Below are 18445 nucleotides of genomic sequence, written 5' to 3' on the forward strand. Positions count from 1 at the left end.
TATTCAATGTAGGATCTAGCTATTTATGTGAGAGAAGGTAATGTACCTTATCAGAAGTTATAATTTTCATATACTGAAAATGTATTTCTGATAGGTACTTACCTCCTCCCACTGAACACCAATGCTTCCAATTTCTGTCTAAACGAGAAGTGATAGTTATGTAGAATTGAATAGAGGGAGTCACATGCATAACCAGAGCGTCACATGATGATTTTCATGAGAGATGCATTGGAATCAGTCAATTCCAATGGAGGGGAGGTAAAAGGCTTGTTGCATGCATAAAAAAATTTTCATAAAGAGGGCAGCACTGAACAAAAATAGCTATTTATGTGAAAGGAGGTAAGTACTTATTGGAAATACATTTTAAGTATAAGTAAAATTATAACTTTTTTCATTGTATTATTGATTAATATTTTGTTATCCTATTAAAAAATACTGTTTCCCCACAAAACTATTTCCACTCAGATGTTAAATAGGACCAAAATATAATGTTTTAAAAAAGAATGAAAACGTACTTTTAATTCAGTCAAGAGACAATCTATTGAATTACAATGTTTTATATGGTCAAGACTAACGCAGAAAGCTAAGATGTATTACATAATCAATCATTGTTTACCCATGAATGATGTATTTTATGTCAGGTTCTCAAGTCAACAATATGGGACGCCATCTGGTTACTGCTGGTCTTAAACCAGTTAATCAGACCGGCCAACCCAAGGCACAGCTCTCCCAGTTATCTACCATGGGGCACGTCATGCAGTCTCCGACAGCCACTGCTTCGGTGAGCCATTTGGTGTCGGGTGTTACTGCTGTGTCGGCAATCACTCCTCTAGTGACTCCTATGTCGGTGGTGTCTCCCGGAGGACCACTGAACCAGGCTCAACTCATCACACAATCACATCAACTAGGAAAGGTACTTGCTGCAACATCACCACTCCTTAAGACATCTGGGCAGATTCCAATTATTCAGCCTCAGTTTTTGCAACCCACTGTTGGATTGGTCGCTGCCAGTGCCCAGCCATTGGTGAAGCCTGTTGTTGTGGTCAGTGTAGGAAATGGAACCCAGGTTGCACAACCTGTTCGACAGCAAGGAACTATTAACTTATCAATATCACAGTAGGAACGATTGGCTGTGATACTTGGTTAACAGACTGGAGTTATTTCAAACAGTGATGTTACACAGTTAAAAAAAGAACTGCTGATGTAAAATTTGCTTAATTTGAGGAAGTTATCATTATTGTAAGTTTACACAAGTTTTGTGTTGAAACTACTTTGTATATATATGTATATTAATTGACTTGTAGATGTGTTGGAGTTTATTCTTTGTAAATAGTGTTCACAAACAAAATTCAAGAGTAGTAAAACATTGTGATTTCTGAAAGACCTTCTTGGCACATTTAAATGATTGAAACCTAGGCCTCATATTTTAGTATTTATATTGTTTTATCATTCCATTTATTAGAATTATGTGGTTTATTTCTGACAAAGTTTTATGAGCATTTTAATTTATTTAAGGAGAAACAGGATAGAAATTTGAAATTTTGTATTACAACCAACTAATGTTTATTATAAGGAATACTAATTATAACGTTAATTCTAAATTCGGTTATCTGTCTGCACCATTAACTATTACTGGATTGTGTTTGCTTAACTTTTTGTAAACTAAGAACATCATTCATTTCATAAAATTAGAACACTACTAGAGCTTGGAATGATGCCACAGCTAGAAATGCATGAAATGATACCAGCCATTTAAAATGTAAATAAGAGTAGTAAAGATTAATTAGAAAATTAACACAATTAGTTTTTAACACCTTGAATATATGTGTCCTGCTTTTTAATTTAATGGCCTTTAATGAATAATTAAATGTACTCAATACTCTGTTAAAGTTATTATTTTTTAAAACTACGAAATCATTTTTTACATTAATGAACAGAAAAATGGTTTTAAAATCCTTAGTTTGATTGCATTGTAAAAAAAGTCTACAAAACTAACATACATTTTTACATTAATGAACAGAAAAATGGTTTTAAAATCCTTAGTTTGATTGCATTGATAAAAACAAGTCTACAAAACTAACATAGTAGTAACTGATTGTATTCAGGATTTGTTAAAATGGATGATTTAAAAACATGAACACAAAAGATCCAAAAAATAATGATACAAGGAAATGCAATTGAAATACAAAAAGGGTTAATGACATGAACATAACACTATTTGAATTAAAAACCTCTTTTTAGTTCATTCGACAGTTCAAATTAATTTTGTAACAGTGAGTATACAAGTCTCTACTGACATGAACTTAAAATGTAAGACATTCAATTCAAAATATTTTACACTGATTCTCAACCAACAGAGATTTATGCTTCAAGGTAGACTATTTTGTACCTCAGTTAGACTATTTTTTGTCATTGTAGTTGATGTATCCAGGTATAATGAGAAAAGCTTTATTTCATTTTATCTCTCACTTCTTATTACCAATTCTGTTTCTGAATTGTTGTAGTAGACTTAGAGCATAGAAGGTGGTAATGTTTTATATCCTAAAATAATTTGAGCTTCTAGGATGTGAAGTGTGCAAAAACTTAGTTTTTTTTATTGTTTCATCCATATAAGATGTAACAGATAGTTAAAAAAAAAAAGAGTAGTAGTACAAGGAAAAAAAAATTAACAGGATCCAATTAGCAAAAATTAATTTCAACATAATTTTGTTTGTTTTAGTTTTATCGTGTCCTAGGAAAACATTTTTTTTAAGTTAAGTTAGTTGGCAGCAGTTCATGTTAGATACCTCAGTGGTATACACATTTACCCATTTGTTATCTGTAAGGAAATTTCACCTGGTCTCCATTCCTGATACATAAACGTGTTATATGGTCTGTTTGTTACACAACAGTATCTGTTATCTGGTCTGGGTGTTAAAGATTGTTGTATTTCAATATTAAGTGGAACTGTACATTATAACGACTTGTGTGTGTTACAGATTTTTGTACAATCTGATGTTTTGTTTTATCGGGCTGTTTTATCTTTATTTTAAATGGTAAACTTATACAAATCCATAGTTTTTTATTCATTTAGCTTTAACACTGACTTTTGTAATGTGCTGTTTACCTTAAAATTATTTTTGGTATAAGATCCACAATAACTTTACTCAAAATGATATCCTAGTGGTGTTTCGTAAATTTCACTTCAAGGTGTACAGCCAATAGCTTACTGAAAAATGAAAACTTGTATACTTCTTACTTCATTAATGATTCTACAAATAAGTCTTTCAGTATGCTTTATGAACATCTAAGTTTTTTCTTCATATTTTTAGACGTTTTTTTTTGGGGGGGTCTAGTTTTCGAGTTTGTTAATTCCAAACTATAACACATTAGGTTCGCTTGTCACAATTATTTTGTTTTACAAAGTTCATTCAGCTTCTATTTAATATATCACAAGTTTCAGCAGTGAATATAAATTTAAAAGTTTTTATGTATTGTATATTTTGTGATCAACTTACGAAGCAGAAATAAAATAATCGGTATTGTAACCTCAGCTCCTACAGATTTATTTCTTAATACATTATGTCCTTTTTGTATTTTGAAAAGAAAGTTTGAAATTCTAGAAATAACTCACTTCAGTAATTAAAAACACTTGTGTTTGTCTATAGAACATTTGACGTACTGACATTTCTTTAGAAATTTATCATTTTCCAAGTGATTTTATTCATTATGTTAATCTGTATTAAGTTTGGTATGTTACCATAGATACATTATACATTTTTTTGGCATGAAATATATGTACGAATCTAACGGAATATTTATGTTTTTATGTAGATTCAGTTGTAATTAGAGGCAAGAAATCGCACGTAGAAGTAAAATTATACTTTATAAAGAATTTATGTAAATATTCATTTTCCTGTATTTCAATCTAAGGGTTGCAAGACTAGTAGGAAATCCGTATCTTAGTTGATACATCAGTCATTTAGAAATCTGTGATGTTTGTGTTAGGTGGAAGAAAAAAATAATCTTTCAAATTGAATAATTTACATTGAAACAAATTAGCAGTTATTTGCTTGTGTGTGTATAATCTTTTGGTCAGGCTGCTTCTATAGAATAAAAATTTTCTGTAAGTTTAAGTTTTACAATATAAAATTACAAAAAATAGTCGTTTCTAGAATGTGAACCTGTTAGATTTTGCCGGTTAAACCATATTGGAAGAACATATATTTGTGCGAGTGTCTGTCTCTGCGTTGTTGATTACTGAATTTTTTTTATTTTGGGGGAAAGATTACGATGTGAAATAAAACATGTTGTGTGATATTAAGTTCTGTACATTCATTATTTAATATTGTGTTATCAGTTGTGCCTTCAAAATCAGCATTATTTACAACTGCTGCTGTATATATATCCAACTTTGTAATATCGTGCTTCTGTCCGTGACCTCTACCATGTCAGTATTTCTTTTGTGGAATAAGTAACTTCTAGAAATCTAGCAAGGCAAATAAATGTGATTTTGTTTTCCTTTTAAAACCAGGATTATCCAGTGTAGAAAGGGAGCGAGTTCTCCTTTTGCATTTTTTTGTTTTCCATTACCACTTGTTATAACAAGAATTGTGGCAATTAAAAATCTAAGCTTTAGATGGAATTTTCAGGTTATTTCTTGTGTGTATGGTGAATAATAAACTGTTTTTTTTTTTTCAAAGAAATGGCTGCAGTCCAGAATGATGTACTTTTCTGTGACATCCTTCAACATTTATAGATAGATAACTCTCAGTGGTAATAAAATCACACGTCAGTATTTTCTAAACTTTGGGCAATACCCTGTCTATGTGGTGGTACAAAATTCTTCTGTAAATAATCCACAAGTGGTCATTATTTTCATGAAACAAACACATGTAGTGTCACTTTTACATACAGCGCTGAATATTGTGATGGTTTTAAGTTAATGTTGGATTTTTAATTCAATTCTTTTGGGAATTACATACTTCTTACGAAATAATCATTTTATTAAAACAAATAGTCTGTTCTTACTTTTATAGATTTTTGTAAGCTTTAGATAGTAAATAAATTATTCAAACCAACGGCTAGGTCAGTTCTCGCTATAGTTGACGTACGTTAAGTCTATTTCGGTGATACTAATTATAGTGACTGAATAATTGAGTACATTCTCCAAACATTTTTCATGTTGACTGGGATCAAATTTGATATCATTTGGTAGTTTTGTTTCAGGAAATTTTTTTTTACTATCTTTGGGATAGAATTTAGTGAATGTTTTTTTCTTCTCTGGCTTAGTAGAATCTTGAGGTTGCACTTATCCTACTTGTAAAAGTACAGTATCACCTTGAGTGGCGTAGCCAATAGAAGAATGCCATGGCCCAAGGCTGAAATATGTATAAGGTAGAGCTCTTGCTATCAGGACTTGTTTTTCTAGTTTTCTCTTGGTGACATTCATTATCTCATCTCTAATGTTCATTTTCTTTCTTCACCCACAAAGGATGCATTTTTATTCGGCTTCTAATGTGGCCAGCCTAGTGTTTTCTACCTTCTATAGTGATACAGAAATCAGCAAAATTTTAGATTATCTAGTTTCTGCACTGCTGTGACAGCAACAAGCTGTCCAGAGTTGCTTTGTCCTAGTTATTTCATTCTTTGTGCTGTTTAGTATGTAATGTCTCCTCTGTCCACAAGGATATTCCAGCATTAGCTGAAACATCTGGGTTGAATGGGTTAGAACTGAAATATCATATCTTGGCTGAATGTGACAATGATTGAAGGTGATAGCAAACCAATGCTCTCAGGGAACAGAGATCCTGAGGTGATGCCATCCACTGGACAAATAAAGTGAGTTTACATTCTAGATCCAAGTGTGACTTGACTCAATTTTCCATTAGCTGACCAAGAGGAATGACCTGTTCTCTTTGTGGAAGATCTTAGTGTTTTAGTGTTGAAGCATTCAATTTTGTGAGAAAGAAAGCAACAGGACTTAAGCACCAGCCAAGGGAAAAACGAATGTTAGCTTATCCATGGTGGGTATACGTACTGATTTTATTTTTGTTGTTAAAATAACAATTCTGTTTGTTGTTTGAAAAGGTGTCCAGCTTCGTTATTTGTACGAATTGTCTTTATCACAAAACCCCTCGTGAATTTCCTGGGCAAATTCAGCCATTATTGTGGAATAATATCCCCGATACTTGCTAAGAAATTGGTTCCATTTGTGAAAACCACAATTTTACAAAAAGTATGTATTTTTGTTCTACCTTCTAGTGCACTAAGCCTTGTCTAATTTTCATTTTTCTTACACAGATCACTTCCTTTTATCAAATATCTAGCACGTCATTTTGTTCCAACTCCTAATGTTAATAGCATAAAACTTTTATTTGATCTAATTTCTAGTTTATTTACCCTCGTCTAACCTTCCGTCTATGCAAAGCACATTTTTTTTTTTAGTCCAACTTCTTACGACCCTTGAAGTTCAAAGGATACTCAGTTTTCCTCTCTTATTTATCATAAGAACGTAACAGTTTTGTAAACCAGGTTTAAAATTCTCTTCACAACCTGGCTTCAATGAATTTAATTCTAATGGTGAAACAAAAGTTTTCAATCAACTCATGGTAATATCAATCCATTCCATACCTTAAGTTTATACTGGGTAATTTTAAAACAAAACTTTAATGTGGTTTGTGTATTTCAAGGTTCTTTGAAACACCAACTTTATAGACGATATTTTGCACTTTTTTTGTTTCTCTTGGATTTCATTATTACATACCACAAAGCTATTTTCGTAAAACCTCGACATATTTTCCTGCAAAATGTCTTCCTTCTACTGATCCACATTCAATTTTGTATAATTCACATTCAAAACTCCATTAAATACAGTTTATTGTCCTTTACTTAGAGTTTACGATAGAGATAAAATCCTATCTAATAAACTAGAGGTACAAAAGAGACCCATATAAAAATATTTACCTGAACATTATTGGTGAATTCTTTTTATATTTCTTTTGTGAACCAGAAATAGCACACACACACAACATTTTTTTTCCTTAGATTTATTATAGATATGGTACAAGGTTAAATGTACGATGAGATACAATGGGAATGCCGTTCCAGTCCAGAAATAAATAACGTCAATCTAAAACTTCATTTTCCAAAATTCTTTTACTAAATGCCCATCAGCATCACAGCTAATCCACTTATATAGTAGACTATAATGAATGTGGGACTAAAACAACCAGAAGAATAAAAAAATTGTATATAAATATAATTACAAAGTTTAGCATATGAAATGAGCAATTAATTACCCTACAATTTTAACCATCATCTTGAATAATTCTTTTATTTTCCACTCTTTATCAATAGAAGAAATATTATTCAACTGTTACTGAATTTTTAAGATTTCACAACTTCAAACTGTATAAAAACAACCTTTTGGATAAAATTACAATGGACTGAAATTCATCAAATTACAATTTTAATTGTATAATATAAATACCGACTATTAGATTCATAAATATACAGTTAGAAATATTGTAGTGTGGATAATGAATGCAGAAATAAATTGGTGTACTCTTGAGAACTGTTACGGTTTGTATGCTGTTCATATAATTCAACTTACAGTAACCTTTCAACAGGTGAAAAACCACTTGATTATACATATACACTTCAGTAAAATAGAAAAGACCAGTATGCAATGAAAAAAAAAAAGGTTTCCAACACCACTGCTATCACTAGTCAGTGAAAGAACCTACACATAGCTGGCTCAAAATCTTGCATGTTGCTAGTCTAAGTCCTGAACAATACCATACATGTATAAAAATATAACAATGGTAGAATAACTTTCAAGACTGAGTCACAAACTTCGCTGAAATAGAGTCTAACAGTTCTTCGTGAATAATTTTGAGAATGCATTTGAAATACTTATATACAGATGGCTATTAACTATGGAAAAGAAAAAAAAATGAAAATTTGATGAGTTGATATTTATTCATTACAGTGTATATCAGTAAATTTAAGGTGTGAAACCTTTTGTTTCAATACTGGAAACTGAAGAGCTCTGACCCTGCCCACTAAAATTTATATCAAAAACACAATGACTTTAAAACATTTAATAAAGTTTAATGAAAAAACTTAGAACAGCAAGAATATGAAAAGAAGACAAAAAGAGAGATATCCTAATCTTCAATCTATTCGCTATATTTATCAGAAATAAAAATAAATAAATCTTTGAAGACATCTCGTTTTAGAATATGTAGTTCTCTACATTCCCCCTTTGACATTTGCACAAGTCTTCGGTAAACTAATGCCTCTATAAACACTAATGGTTTTTCTGACACAGCTAGTTTTAAAGTATACCAACTAACCTTTTGAATATCTAATACATGTACATTTTGCTTTCTGGCTTATACAAATAAACACTGCTTTATTATTACATAATTCTTCTATGACACTCTAGATTTTTACGGCCATCTACAGTGAAACAAATTCCTTATTCCGTCCCTGACAAATACATGTTAAATTGGCTCACCCTTCTCTTTTCCCCCTTCCACACATCTTTTAAAAAAATCTGTCGATTAATTACTATTAAGACTTGAATAGGCCTAGTTGAAATACTGACAACTGAATATGTTACAAATATATAACTAGAATAAAATAACTGTAATACCTGCACTAAATATGATAAAAAATTTACAACCCTGCCATAAAATAGTGTTTTAGACACAAAGAGAAATAACAATGTGTTTTGATCAAGTCTTAACTCACTTGTAGTTAAAGCACCTGACACACAAGAAAATCCACATGTACATAAAGACACCGATATAAAACCAATGTGTTTATGCTTAAAATTTTAATTCTTGTTACAGAAAATATAACATTGTATGAAAACAAAAATTTTTCTGATTACTCTTGAAACTGAATACCTGTTTTTCAACTGATAAACACTGATTATTTAAACAGTATTTATTAATAATTTAAGATACTAGAAAACCAACTCTATAACAGTGCTTGAGAAACATTATACATTCAAAATGAAAGACAAGTAAATACTAAGCTAAATCACTCCTAAGACCTAACGAAGATTATTTGGTAGTATTTCTTGAAGGTTTTTAAAAGTCATATATTCCTTGTTTTTTGGCCTTGCTTCAACTGTATTTATTTGTAAATTTACATTTTCTGAAATGCAGCACTGAATTTCTTCCATAAATACTACACGCAAACACTCTATTACAATTTTATCAATTAAGTTTAAGTTACAAGTTTTTTTTTTACTGTATCAATTTTTGATTCCAAAAGAGTTGTACAAATCCTTTGTAACTTTTCCAAATCTAAATGCTTTCCTTGTGCTATCCAAGATTGTACAATTCTGAGATCTATAAACTGAAAGGATGTTAGGTTCTCAAGCAGAACATTAGGCCTACATGGACAACTGTACGTAACGATAACGAACATATTTCAAGGTAAACAAAATATAAGGAATGTTAAAATGGACATCTGCAAGAGCAGATGGGATGGAACTTTTACAAAAACAGATGGATTTCTAGATGGTTTGATGTGTGCTGATTGAAGTATATTTATAAAGCCTAAAAAATCATGGCTATTATGTTCACTCTGAGCTTCCACTTGATGATATATTAAAGACCAAAAAAAAACTAACAATCTGACAACTTTTCAATATATATAACAATGGGTTTTCTTCTTCAAACATCAAGATAAATGTGAAAAGAAAAAAAACTGAAATGAAATAGTTAAAACTTCAATCGTAACAATACATTACGAAGAACAACTAAAAAATTATCATCTGAATTTTTCTTAACATTTTTCCTTACACTAGAATGTCAAACTAATTTGCCTCAAATGTAGTTACACTGTACCTTCAGAACCTCATGTTGTAAGCAAGTAAATTTGAGTGATTGCTACTATTATTCCTTTGAAACTATTAGAAATATAATTTTTCTTCTTCTCCTATTCTTATCACCTTTAGTCCACCAACTTTTCACTTTGACAAAAAAGTGACAAAAGGCAATGTGCCTTTCATTCTTCGGTATATAATAAATTTAAACAATTTAACCTAACTATGAAAAACATTTGACTAATAATACGAAACGTTTTACTCTAGTGCTATGACTTACTTCTAACAATTAATCGGTTTGTATATCAAGTATTTTATTAATACCCTGTGATTCTTTATTTGTATTCTTACAATGGATTTTAGTATCAGTTATAGGTTTTGGTTTTTTGTTATAATGACAGGAAAAAATTTTGACATCAAGATATTGATTTTTAAAATAATACACAATATCTGGAAAAACACTAAATTTGAATATCAGATCCAAAAAATAACAGCTCCAACTTAACCCAAACAATAAATTTTATACAAACATATGTTAATGTATGTTTTTCAATTTCATTACAATAGTTTTAAATAAAGGTAATTTTAATAAAACTAACTTAATTAAGTTCAGACATTATCTGTATAATTATTTAACTTTCAACCTGTTTTTTTTCATACGCTGTAAAAAAACTTTCTTTTTTACATAATTAAGGTTAAATATCGGAGCAACCGACCCTAACATCTAAGTGTTAAACAGGTGATTTCTAGTTTTCATTAAGCTAGGTTAAGAATTAGTACATCTTTAATTCGTGTAAGAAAACCTTTACATTTTTTACAAAATGCAAACAAGTTTGATTACAAGGTTGGTTTACATTAACTAAAAGTTTCTTTTTATGAATCGTTACACAGTCAAACAGAATCAACCATGAATAAAACATCCTTTATATCTAATGGTTGTTCAACCACAGCTTTAATCGTGTTATTAAAAGTACATCTTTATGAGAAACTGTGAATCCCGAGACTACGTCTCCCTTATTTTATTCTTCACCTTTATACAACTTAAATGTTTTGGTATTTTACTCAAACATACTTTATGCTTTATTGAATTCTACTACTGCTACTTATAACAGTATACCAAATAGACATTGTGGGATGTAACCCAAACTACAAGCCAATAAGGTACATCAGGCCGGTATCTTCCGATTAATTCAGTGATAATCTCTAACATTTAGTACTATACTCACCAGCGATACTTAACTCTTGCCTGACACGGATCAAAGGTCAATCTATGCACTTATATAACTAATTCTAAATGTTGCCGAGGTTCTTACAGACACCCGCTGCTGTATCGACGTGATATTACACAAATATTTAAGAATTTATTATAAAAAGAATATCTCAATTGATAACATGAACCAATAGGGAGGTTTTTCCTATTCCAAATTATGTCATATAATAAATACATTTTTCTTTTAACTTCAGCAACATAATTTACTAAAGTTTTTCTTGTTTATTTTGATAAACAGTCAATACCAAGCAGTTTCCTCTAGTCAACAGCCATTTTTTGGGACGGTTCAACTTGCAGTGCTTGTTGTTTACACCGACGTTTATGGTTACTCTGAGCCATGGAATTAATGATGGACAAAACAAAGTAGACGATCATCAGAACCACAACCTTCTCAAATACCCAAGACAACCAGCTACTTTCCTGAATAAAAGAATGGAGAAATACAACATGTAATGAAAAAAAAATTCTGGTCCAAAGATATTTGAATAAAATTATGCAGAATTTCTTAATTTACTTAAAGAAACCCCGTTCTTTATATAAACATTTAATTTAAAAGCCAACGATACTTTGTGTACTAGTCCTTTTAATTTTGTAACCCTTGTTTCCCAATTCTTACCAACCATCAACAATGCAAATTAGTACAAATAAAAAATTTATTTTTAAAATTAACTTATAATAACAGTGTTTACACTTACAAAACCAGAACAAAGCTGACTAATCGCTATCAGCTACAATACAGATAACAAACCAAAATAATCGATGTAATCATCTTTTGCAAGAAGGTATTCACTTTAGGTGTCTTATACGAACAGGACCAAAGCCTAAACTATATTATAGATATCCCTTCTTTTCATCACACCAAAATTAATTTAAGTTACTATATGATAAGCTAAAAGGGATTCAAAAACCCTATAAATAAGGCTTAAACTACCTTATGTACTAGTGAAGCAATTCTGATTACAGGAAATATTACTAAAACAGAGATAATGAAAGTGGTGTAAATACTTACAAAATCAATATTATATTGAAGAAAATGGACAGTGGCTTACACAGCATGGTGATGTTATATAACAAGAATAAAACACAGTCTGTGCGAGTGTGATGCATCACAACTAAAACATAGTTTTATGGAAGGTTTTTATGACTGTGTTTGTGATGTGCTCCACAAAAGGAGCTATATCATTTACATAAGTGTTGAAAACTTAAGTAATGCTTAAACAAAATTATCATGTTGGGGGGGGGGTAAAAAAAAAGTGCTAAGCCTACAGAGAAGGAATATTTTACACAACTTCTCTGTATGAACACGTATAGTAGTTCATGAAGTACTTGTTATTCACGTAATTAAAGCACATTGTGTTTGTTGTTCTTGCTCACGGAAAGAGTGATATTCAGTGATATTCAAATACAGTTTTTATTGTTAGACCTAGAAGTCTGGTGAGCACGTAAAAATTACAGATTACTGAAATCAACACGAAATTAATTCTCCACGCATTACGTTCAAAATGTTTTTAAATTTCAACAATAATTAATTTCCTTATAAAATCTGACAAATTTTGGTAAAGCAAATTCTATAAAAAGGTTCAAATTGATTGTTGCTAAATTTTATGTTAAAGTATTAATATTGTGACTTAGGTTTATCTTGTTTTATTAGCCCCAACTTTCTGAATGATCTGTCAGATTTAATTTTAATATAAATATAGCCAGTCAAATCCATTCTAAACATACAAGATAACTTTTAAATAAGAGTTTTTATTAATGTATGCCAATTTTATGTTACAACCTTTAGTGTATGGTTTGACTCGTACTTGTGACCTAGAATAATCAGTGTGTAACACTTTCTGATACGTTTTTAAAAAATGATTAAAATATTAATGTTAAGCCTAAAGATTTCCTGGAAATTTATCTCAATAAATAATTTAACATTTTTATAAATATGGAGAAAAAATGTAGGCAAGTGTTAGCCTAACAATGTACCATATTGGCCCAATTATAAGGCAATATTAATAATTAGGCTGTAAAATTCACAGTAGCCTTACAATCGAGGCTGACCACACAGTAGTAGCCTGTCACATTCCTGAATGTACGGATAGCATCCGTCTACACATGCGAGCCAGATGTTCGCTCAAGATCATCGCTAACCCTCGCAACTAATCCACCTACTGGCTGTCCAGTTATAGTATTGATTTTGCAGACCTAAAAAGGGTGTTATGACACTCAATTTTTTTTCTTTCCCAGGGTTTCTGATGATGGGGGGGGGGGGGGTCACCTTATATTCGGGTTAAGGAGGAGACGTTATAAAATTTGTGTTTACAACTGAACTTCTACTAAGTAGGAGAAGTTACAAAATCTATGTTTACAACTGAGCTTCTACTAAGTAGGAGATGTTACAAAATCTATGTTTACAATTGAACTTCTACTAAGTAGGACACATTACAAAATCTATGTTTACAATTGAACTTCTACTAAGTAGGAGACGTTACAAAATCTGTGTTTACAATTGAACTTCTAAGTAGGAGACGTTGCAAAATCTGTGTTTACAATTGAACTTCTACTAAGTAGGAGACGTTACAAAATCTGTGTTTACAATTGAGCTTCTACTAAGGAGACCTTACAAAATCTGTTTACAATTGAACTTCTACTAAGTAGGAGACGTTACAAAATCTATGTTTACAATTGAACTTCTACTAAGTAGGAGACGTTACAAAATCTATGTTTACAATTGAGCTTCTACTAAGTAGGAGACGTTACAAAATCTATGTTTACAATTGAACTTCTACTAAGGAGACGTTACAAAATCTATGTTTACAACTGAACTTCTACTAAGTAGGAGACGTTACAAAATCTATGTTTACAACTGAACTTCTACTAAGTAGAAGACGTTACAAAATCTATGTTTACAACTGAACTTCTACTAAGTAGGAGACGTTACAAAATCTATGTTTACAACTGAACTTCTACTAAGTAGAAGACGTTACAAAATCTATGTTTACAACTGAGCTTCTACTAAGTAGGAGACGTTACAAAATCTGTCTAATACATACTTATGTAACCTGTGGATAAGTAGTCAGTAAAACAACAATAAAGATGCCATGTTCATTGTGTATTTTTACGTGTACTCTTCCATGATTTAAAAATTGGGCGAGTGTAATGTTTGATATACTTTCTCTCCCTCTAGGGGGTGGATACAAAATACACACTTAAAATGGTTATGATTAAACTACATGTGAAAAAAAGATAAACATTAAAACATGTCTTATACTAAATATCCTTTTTTTTCACTTTCATTCTTGATTTGGTTATTAACTGTTTCTACTGTTAAAGAAAATGAAACATTATTGGGCAATAGAAGATATATAAAAATAATTATCCCGAGCACACATGGGTCAAATTGTCCATGTCACTACCTTTGGAAATTAATTAAATAATTTACCAATGTATATCAGTAAACTTGACATCAAAATATATTTTATAGCTGAAATTTTAATACTGTAAAGGTGTTTCATTTCTTAATTTCAAAAGGAAATATTTAAATAAATTATCAATCTTCACTTCTTACTCTGAATCTTTCATTTTAGATATTTTTCTGCCCCTGTTCAACCTCCTAACTTTCTGTGATATTTCACATTTATACTATAGATATCCCTAAGTTAAAATGTTAACTTGTAGCCTTGAAGCTTCTGGCTTTACTGAGATGTATGTAATAAAAGTAAAACCCACATGCAATGCTCCTCCAGCACATTCTGTTTTTCAAAAGATGTCATTAATTTTCTGATTATGCCTAACAAATGGAAAGACAAGATTACAATTTACTGAATGTGATGATGCTAGAAGCCTTTGGGATAACCAGTTTTGAAGACCTTGCCATCAAGTCTTGGAACTCTGGTTCACAAACTATGTGAATCAATTAGCCAACTTCTAGCTTAGTTAAATAAATTCTATTAGCTTTAGGACATTTTATTATATATTAGTGGCAATATTTCATATTCTAAGTTGTATATTAGAATTAAAAGATAATTTCTTAGATCGTTACTAAATCTTATGCCAAAAGTCTTACACAGACTTCTCTAATGCAAGTACAAGAGCTTGAGAAGAGAAGATTTCAGATATAAGTACCATATTTCTTGTTTCTAAAGAACATTTTTAATTTATTGTTATAAAAGGAAATTAAGATGTAAAACTTAGAAGCCTCTTAGGTCAGATAATCAAATAAGTGGACAAAATACTCATGAATCATGTGCTCAACACGGGAGTGATTGTGACAGGCATGTCCTGGTGACACTTGTTGCTATATTTACATAATATCGTTCCACATAACAAATAGCTATTGCGATACTGTGAGAGGATCTTAATGTAACTGTAAAAAAAAATAAAACTAAATGAAAAATCTGTTAGCTTTGGCTGTAAAAATAAATAATGTGTAATTGACTGTCAGAATGTGCAGTTTTTCTAGAAAAAAAAAATCAGTAATTTAATTTTTTTTATTTTGTTATGTTATGATTACAAGGTCGGTCATTGTGACCAAGGAAGATACAGTTAGTGTTAGAGTAGAGAAAATAATGGATAAAATAGTTTTATTGAAAAAAAACTTTTGATATTCAGTTAAGAGGTTCTAAAGGTTATGGCAAATGAAATGTGTAAACTATGAGATGAAAGAAAAATGATTATTCTTAGCATTAAATCACCTTGCACTCGGACTGACTCAGAAAAGGCTTCATAAATTCAGATAAATATTTAAAAAACACTTGATTAAAAAATATAATTTTTTGACACAATATACTTGTAATGTTTACTAAATGCTTGTCATATTTCGTGAAGATACACTTAATTAAATTAAAAGTTATAGTTTATAAAGGCTCCTGGTTACAAAAATGACCAACCTGGTGTACAGGACTCCCAACTTTACGATGAAGTTTAGCTTTCTGTTTCACCAGCAACTCTTTAAATGGAGCTTGAAGATATTTTCCAACATATGGGATGTATCTTGATACAAGACAAAAAGAAATCTGTTAGCTCAACAACCTTTTTAATTAAACATAAAACTCATGCCTATGGTCAGAAATAAATTGTTCATGGTTCTTTTTCCATTTAAATTTATAAATGTCACCATATCTGAAACAGAGAGAATCCAAACATAAAACTATTGGGTATTTCTGAACTTAGATTTATCAATAATTTAAAATGTAATAGATACTGCTAGATGACACAGTTATATACCATGTCATTTCACAAACACACTCACAGCTTTTGATGTGAAAGCCAGGTTTCACTCACACTAGTTAGCAATAACACAATCACGCACCTAATGACATCAAATACTTTGAAAAGAAAATATCTCCTGTATCATTAAAACTAATATAAATCAACCTTATTTATAAAACTGACATCGTTACTCCTTTTAGAAATTAATACAGCCATTTCAAAAAGACCACCTCCACCTAATCTATAAGCTCACGCTGAGACAAAGTCCATAATTACTTTAAATAAACGTGCAAGCATAGGAACTAATAACATTAACTCTTTAAACCCATAATGTTTTGTCAATTCTGCCAGAATTATTTTTATGATTTTCTAATAATTATCACCATACTTATTGAAATTTTTTTAATTGTGTGGATAATATCATGGTTTGGAATAGTTTTCAGCCAAAGATAATCTTGGACGACGTCACCGTCAGATGGGTAAATGGAGATTTTTGGCAGCATTCATTTGGGTTTAAGGAATTAATTTATTACTTTTACACAGCATACAAATTTTCAAAGTATCTGAGCTCCAAGTAAGCAACACTCAAATACATACAGATTTGCAGTTATGTTTCGTATGTGACAAAGCTTTATCTACGCAGGTAGAGAGTTTAACTATTTCTACTACCAAAATACAAATTACAACCGGGAGGACAAAAATCAAAATAAGGGTTAACAGTTTACATTTGTTTCTAGCATTATATCCAGAATACGTGTTAACGAAATTAATATTAAAACAAAACTTAAATGTAAATTTTTCAGTTCAAATTTTATTTTGTAAGAAAAGAACACGACAGATTTTGTTAAAACAGGATGATACTATACGTACTTGTATGAAACATCAGAAACTGGTCTGGAAAGAGATTAAACCTATACACATACAGTCTTGAAATATATTGTTTAAAAACCTGATATAACTATACTTAGCGATGGAAATGAAACTAATAAAAATAATAATTGTATTAAACGACATTACACACACATGTAGACAAGGCTGTAAAGATTTACAACATACTTCAATTTACTGACAATGTGCTCGACGTGGTGTTCGTTGAAGGCAATGATAACAAAGAGTTTCTGAATGTGCATTTTGATGACAGCTTTACCGATTAGAGTGGCACCAAAAAACGTCCAGAAAGGCACCAGAAAATGTCCACAGGTGATACCCGCCAAATCAAACAAGGGATTAGGAATCTAAAAGCAAGTAACACTCATGAAGACAATCAAGAAACATGGATCTAAAAAAAACAAAAACATTATACTAGCCAGTACAACAGAAAGAAACTATCAAGTTAAACAGAAAACAAAATGAATGAAACGTGTGACAACCAGACAAGCACCTTGCCCGACCTGTTGGAACTCTGTGTAGAAATGTTTTACAACTTCAAATTTGTCTTTCGTTGCTAATATGATTATAATAAGATTAATTCTAGTGTCCAGAAAAATCAAAAGATGATGGTTTGACTTACTGAGGCACAAGCAAGGATTCCCAAAAACCCCACTCTCTCCACTAACTTTTCAACGGCTAGTTTGGCTTTGTCCAAGGTTGACTGTCAAGTATGAATATAAAAAAAAACAAAACAAGTATATATTCCTTCTAATGAAAACAAAAAATATCCAAGTGAGAAAGGAAGAAACTTATCAATGCCTCTTGATACCTGCATATTTTATTCTCTTCTCTAAACAGTTGTTGTTTAAAATACATCATCAAATTAGAATTGGTACATCTACAAATTAACACCAAGAATTTTTTCTAATGCCACCAAGAAATATGCTTCATATATATATTTAAAATAATAAAATAAATTTAATCTAAATGGTCTGAATCCCATGATTATGTATTCTGTTTACATAGCAGTATACTGAATAAACAAGATCTATTTTCAAATAAACATGTATTCTGTTTACATACCAGTATACTGAATAAAGATCTATTTTCAAATGAACATGTATTCTGTTCACATACCAGTATACTGAATAAACAAGATCACTTTCAAATGAACATGTATTCTGTTTACATACCAGTATACTGAATAAACAAGATCTATTTTCAAATAAACATGTATTCTGTTTACATACCAGTATACTGAATAAACAAGATCTATTTTC

At 30.7% G+C, this 18445-nt stretch overlaps 2 protein-coding genes across 2 annotated transcripts in view; one reads left to right on the forward strand and one right to left on the reverse strand.

Moving 5' to 3' along the window:
- The window catches only part of LOC106471203 (flocculation protein FLO11-like), a 27535-nt gene extending 23232 nt beyond the window's left edge, over window positions 1–4303 (forward strand). The window contains exon 9 of the mRNA XM_022399828.1: window positions 642–4303. Coding sequence (XP_022255536.1) covers window positions 642–1120 — 479 coding nt within the window. The 3' untranslated portion in view covers window positions 1121–4303. The remainder of the gene's footprint in view (window positions 1–641) is intronic.
- LOC106471205 (vacuole membrane protein 1-like) overlaps window positions 1–17886 on the reverse strand; it is a gene marked incomplete at its 5' end in the record, with an annotated part of 25576 nt that extends 7690 nt beyond the window's left edge. The window contains 4 exons of the mRNA XM_013931794.2: window positions 8082–11516; window positions 15974–16076; window positions 17352–17530; window positions 17806–17886. Coding sequence (XP_013787248.1) covers window positions 11355–11516; window positions 15974–16076; window positions 17352–17530; window positions 17806–17886 — 525 coding nt within the window. The remainder of the gene's footprint in view (window positions 1–8081; window positions 11517–15973; window positions 16077–17351; window positions 17531–17805) is intronic.
- Window positions 17887–18445: the final 559 nt, after the last annotated feature.

This window comes from Limulus polyphemus, unplaced genomic scaffold (genome assembly GCF_000517525.1).
Source record: "Limulus polyphemus unplaced genomic scaffold, Limulus_polyphemus-2.1.2 Scaffold4470, whole genome shotgun sequence".
NCBI lineage: Eukaryota > Metazoa > Arthropoda > Merostomata > Xiphosura > Limulidae > Limulus > Limulus polyphemus.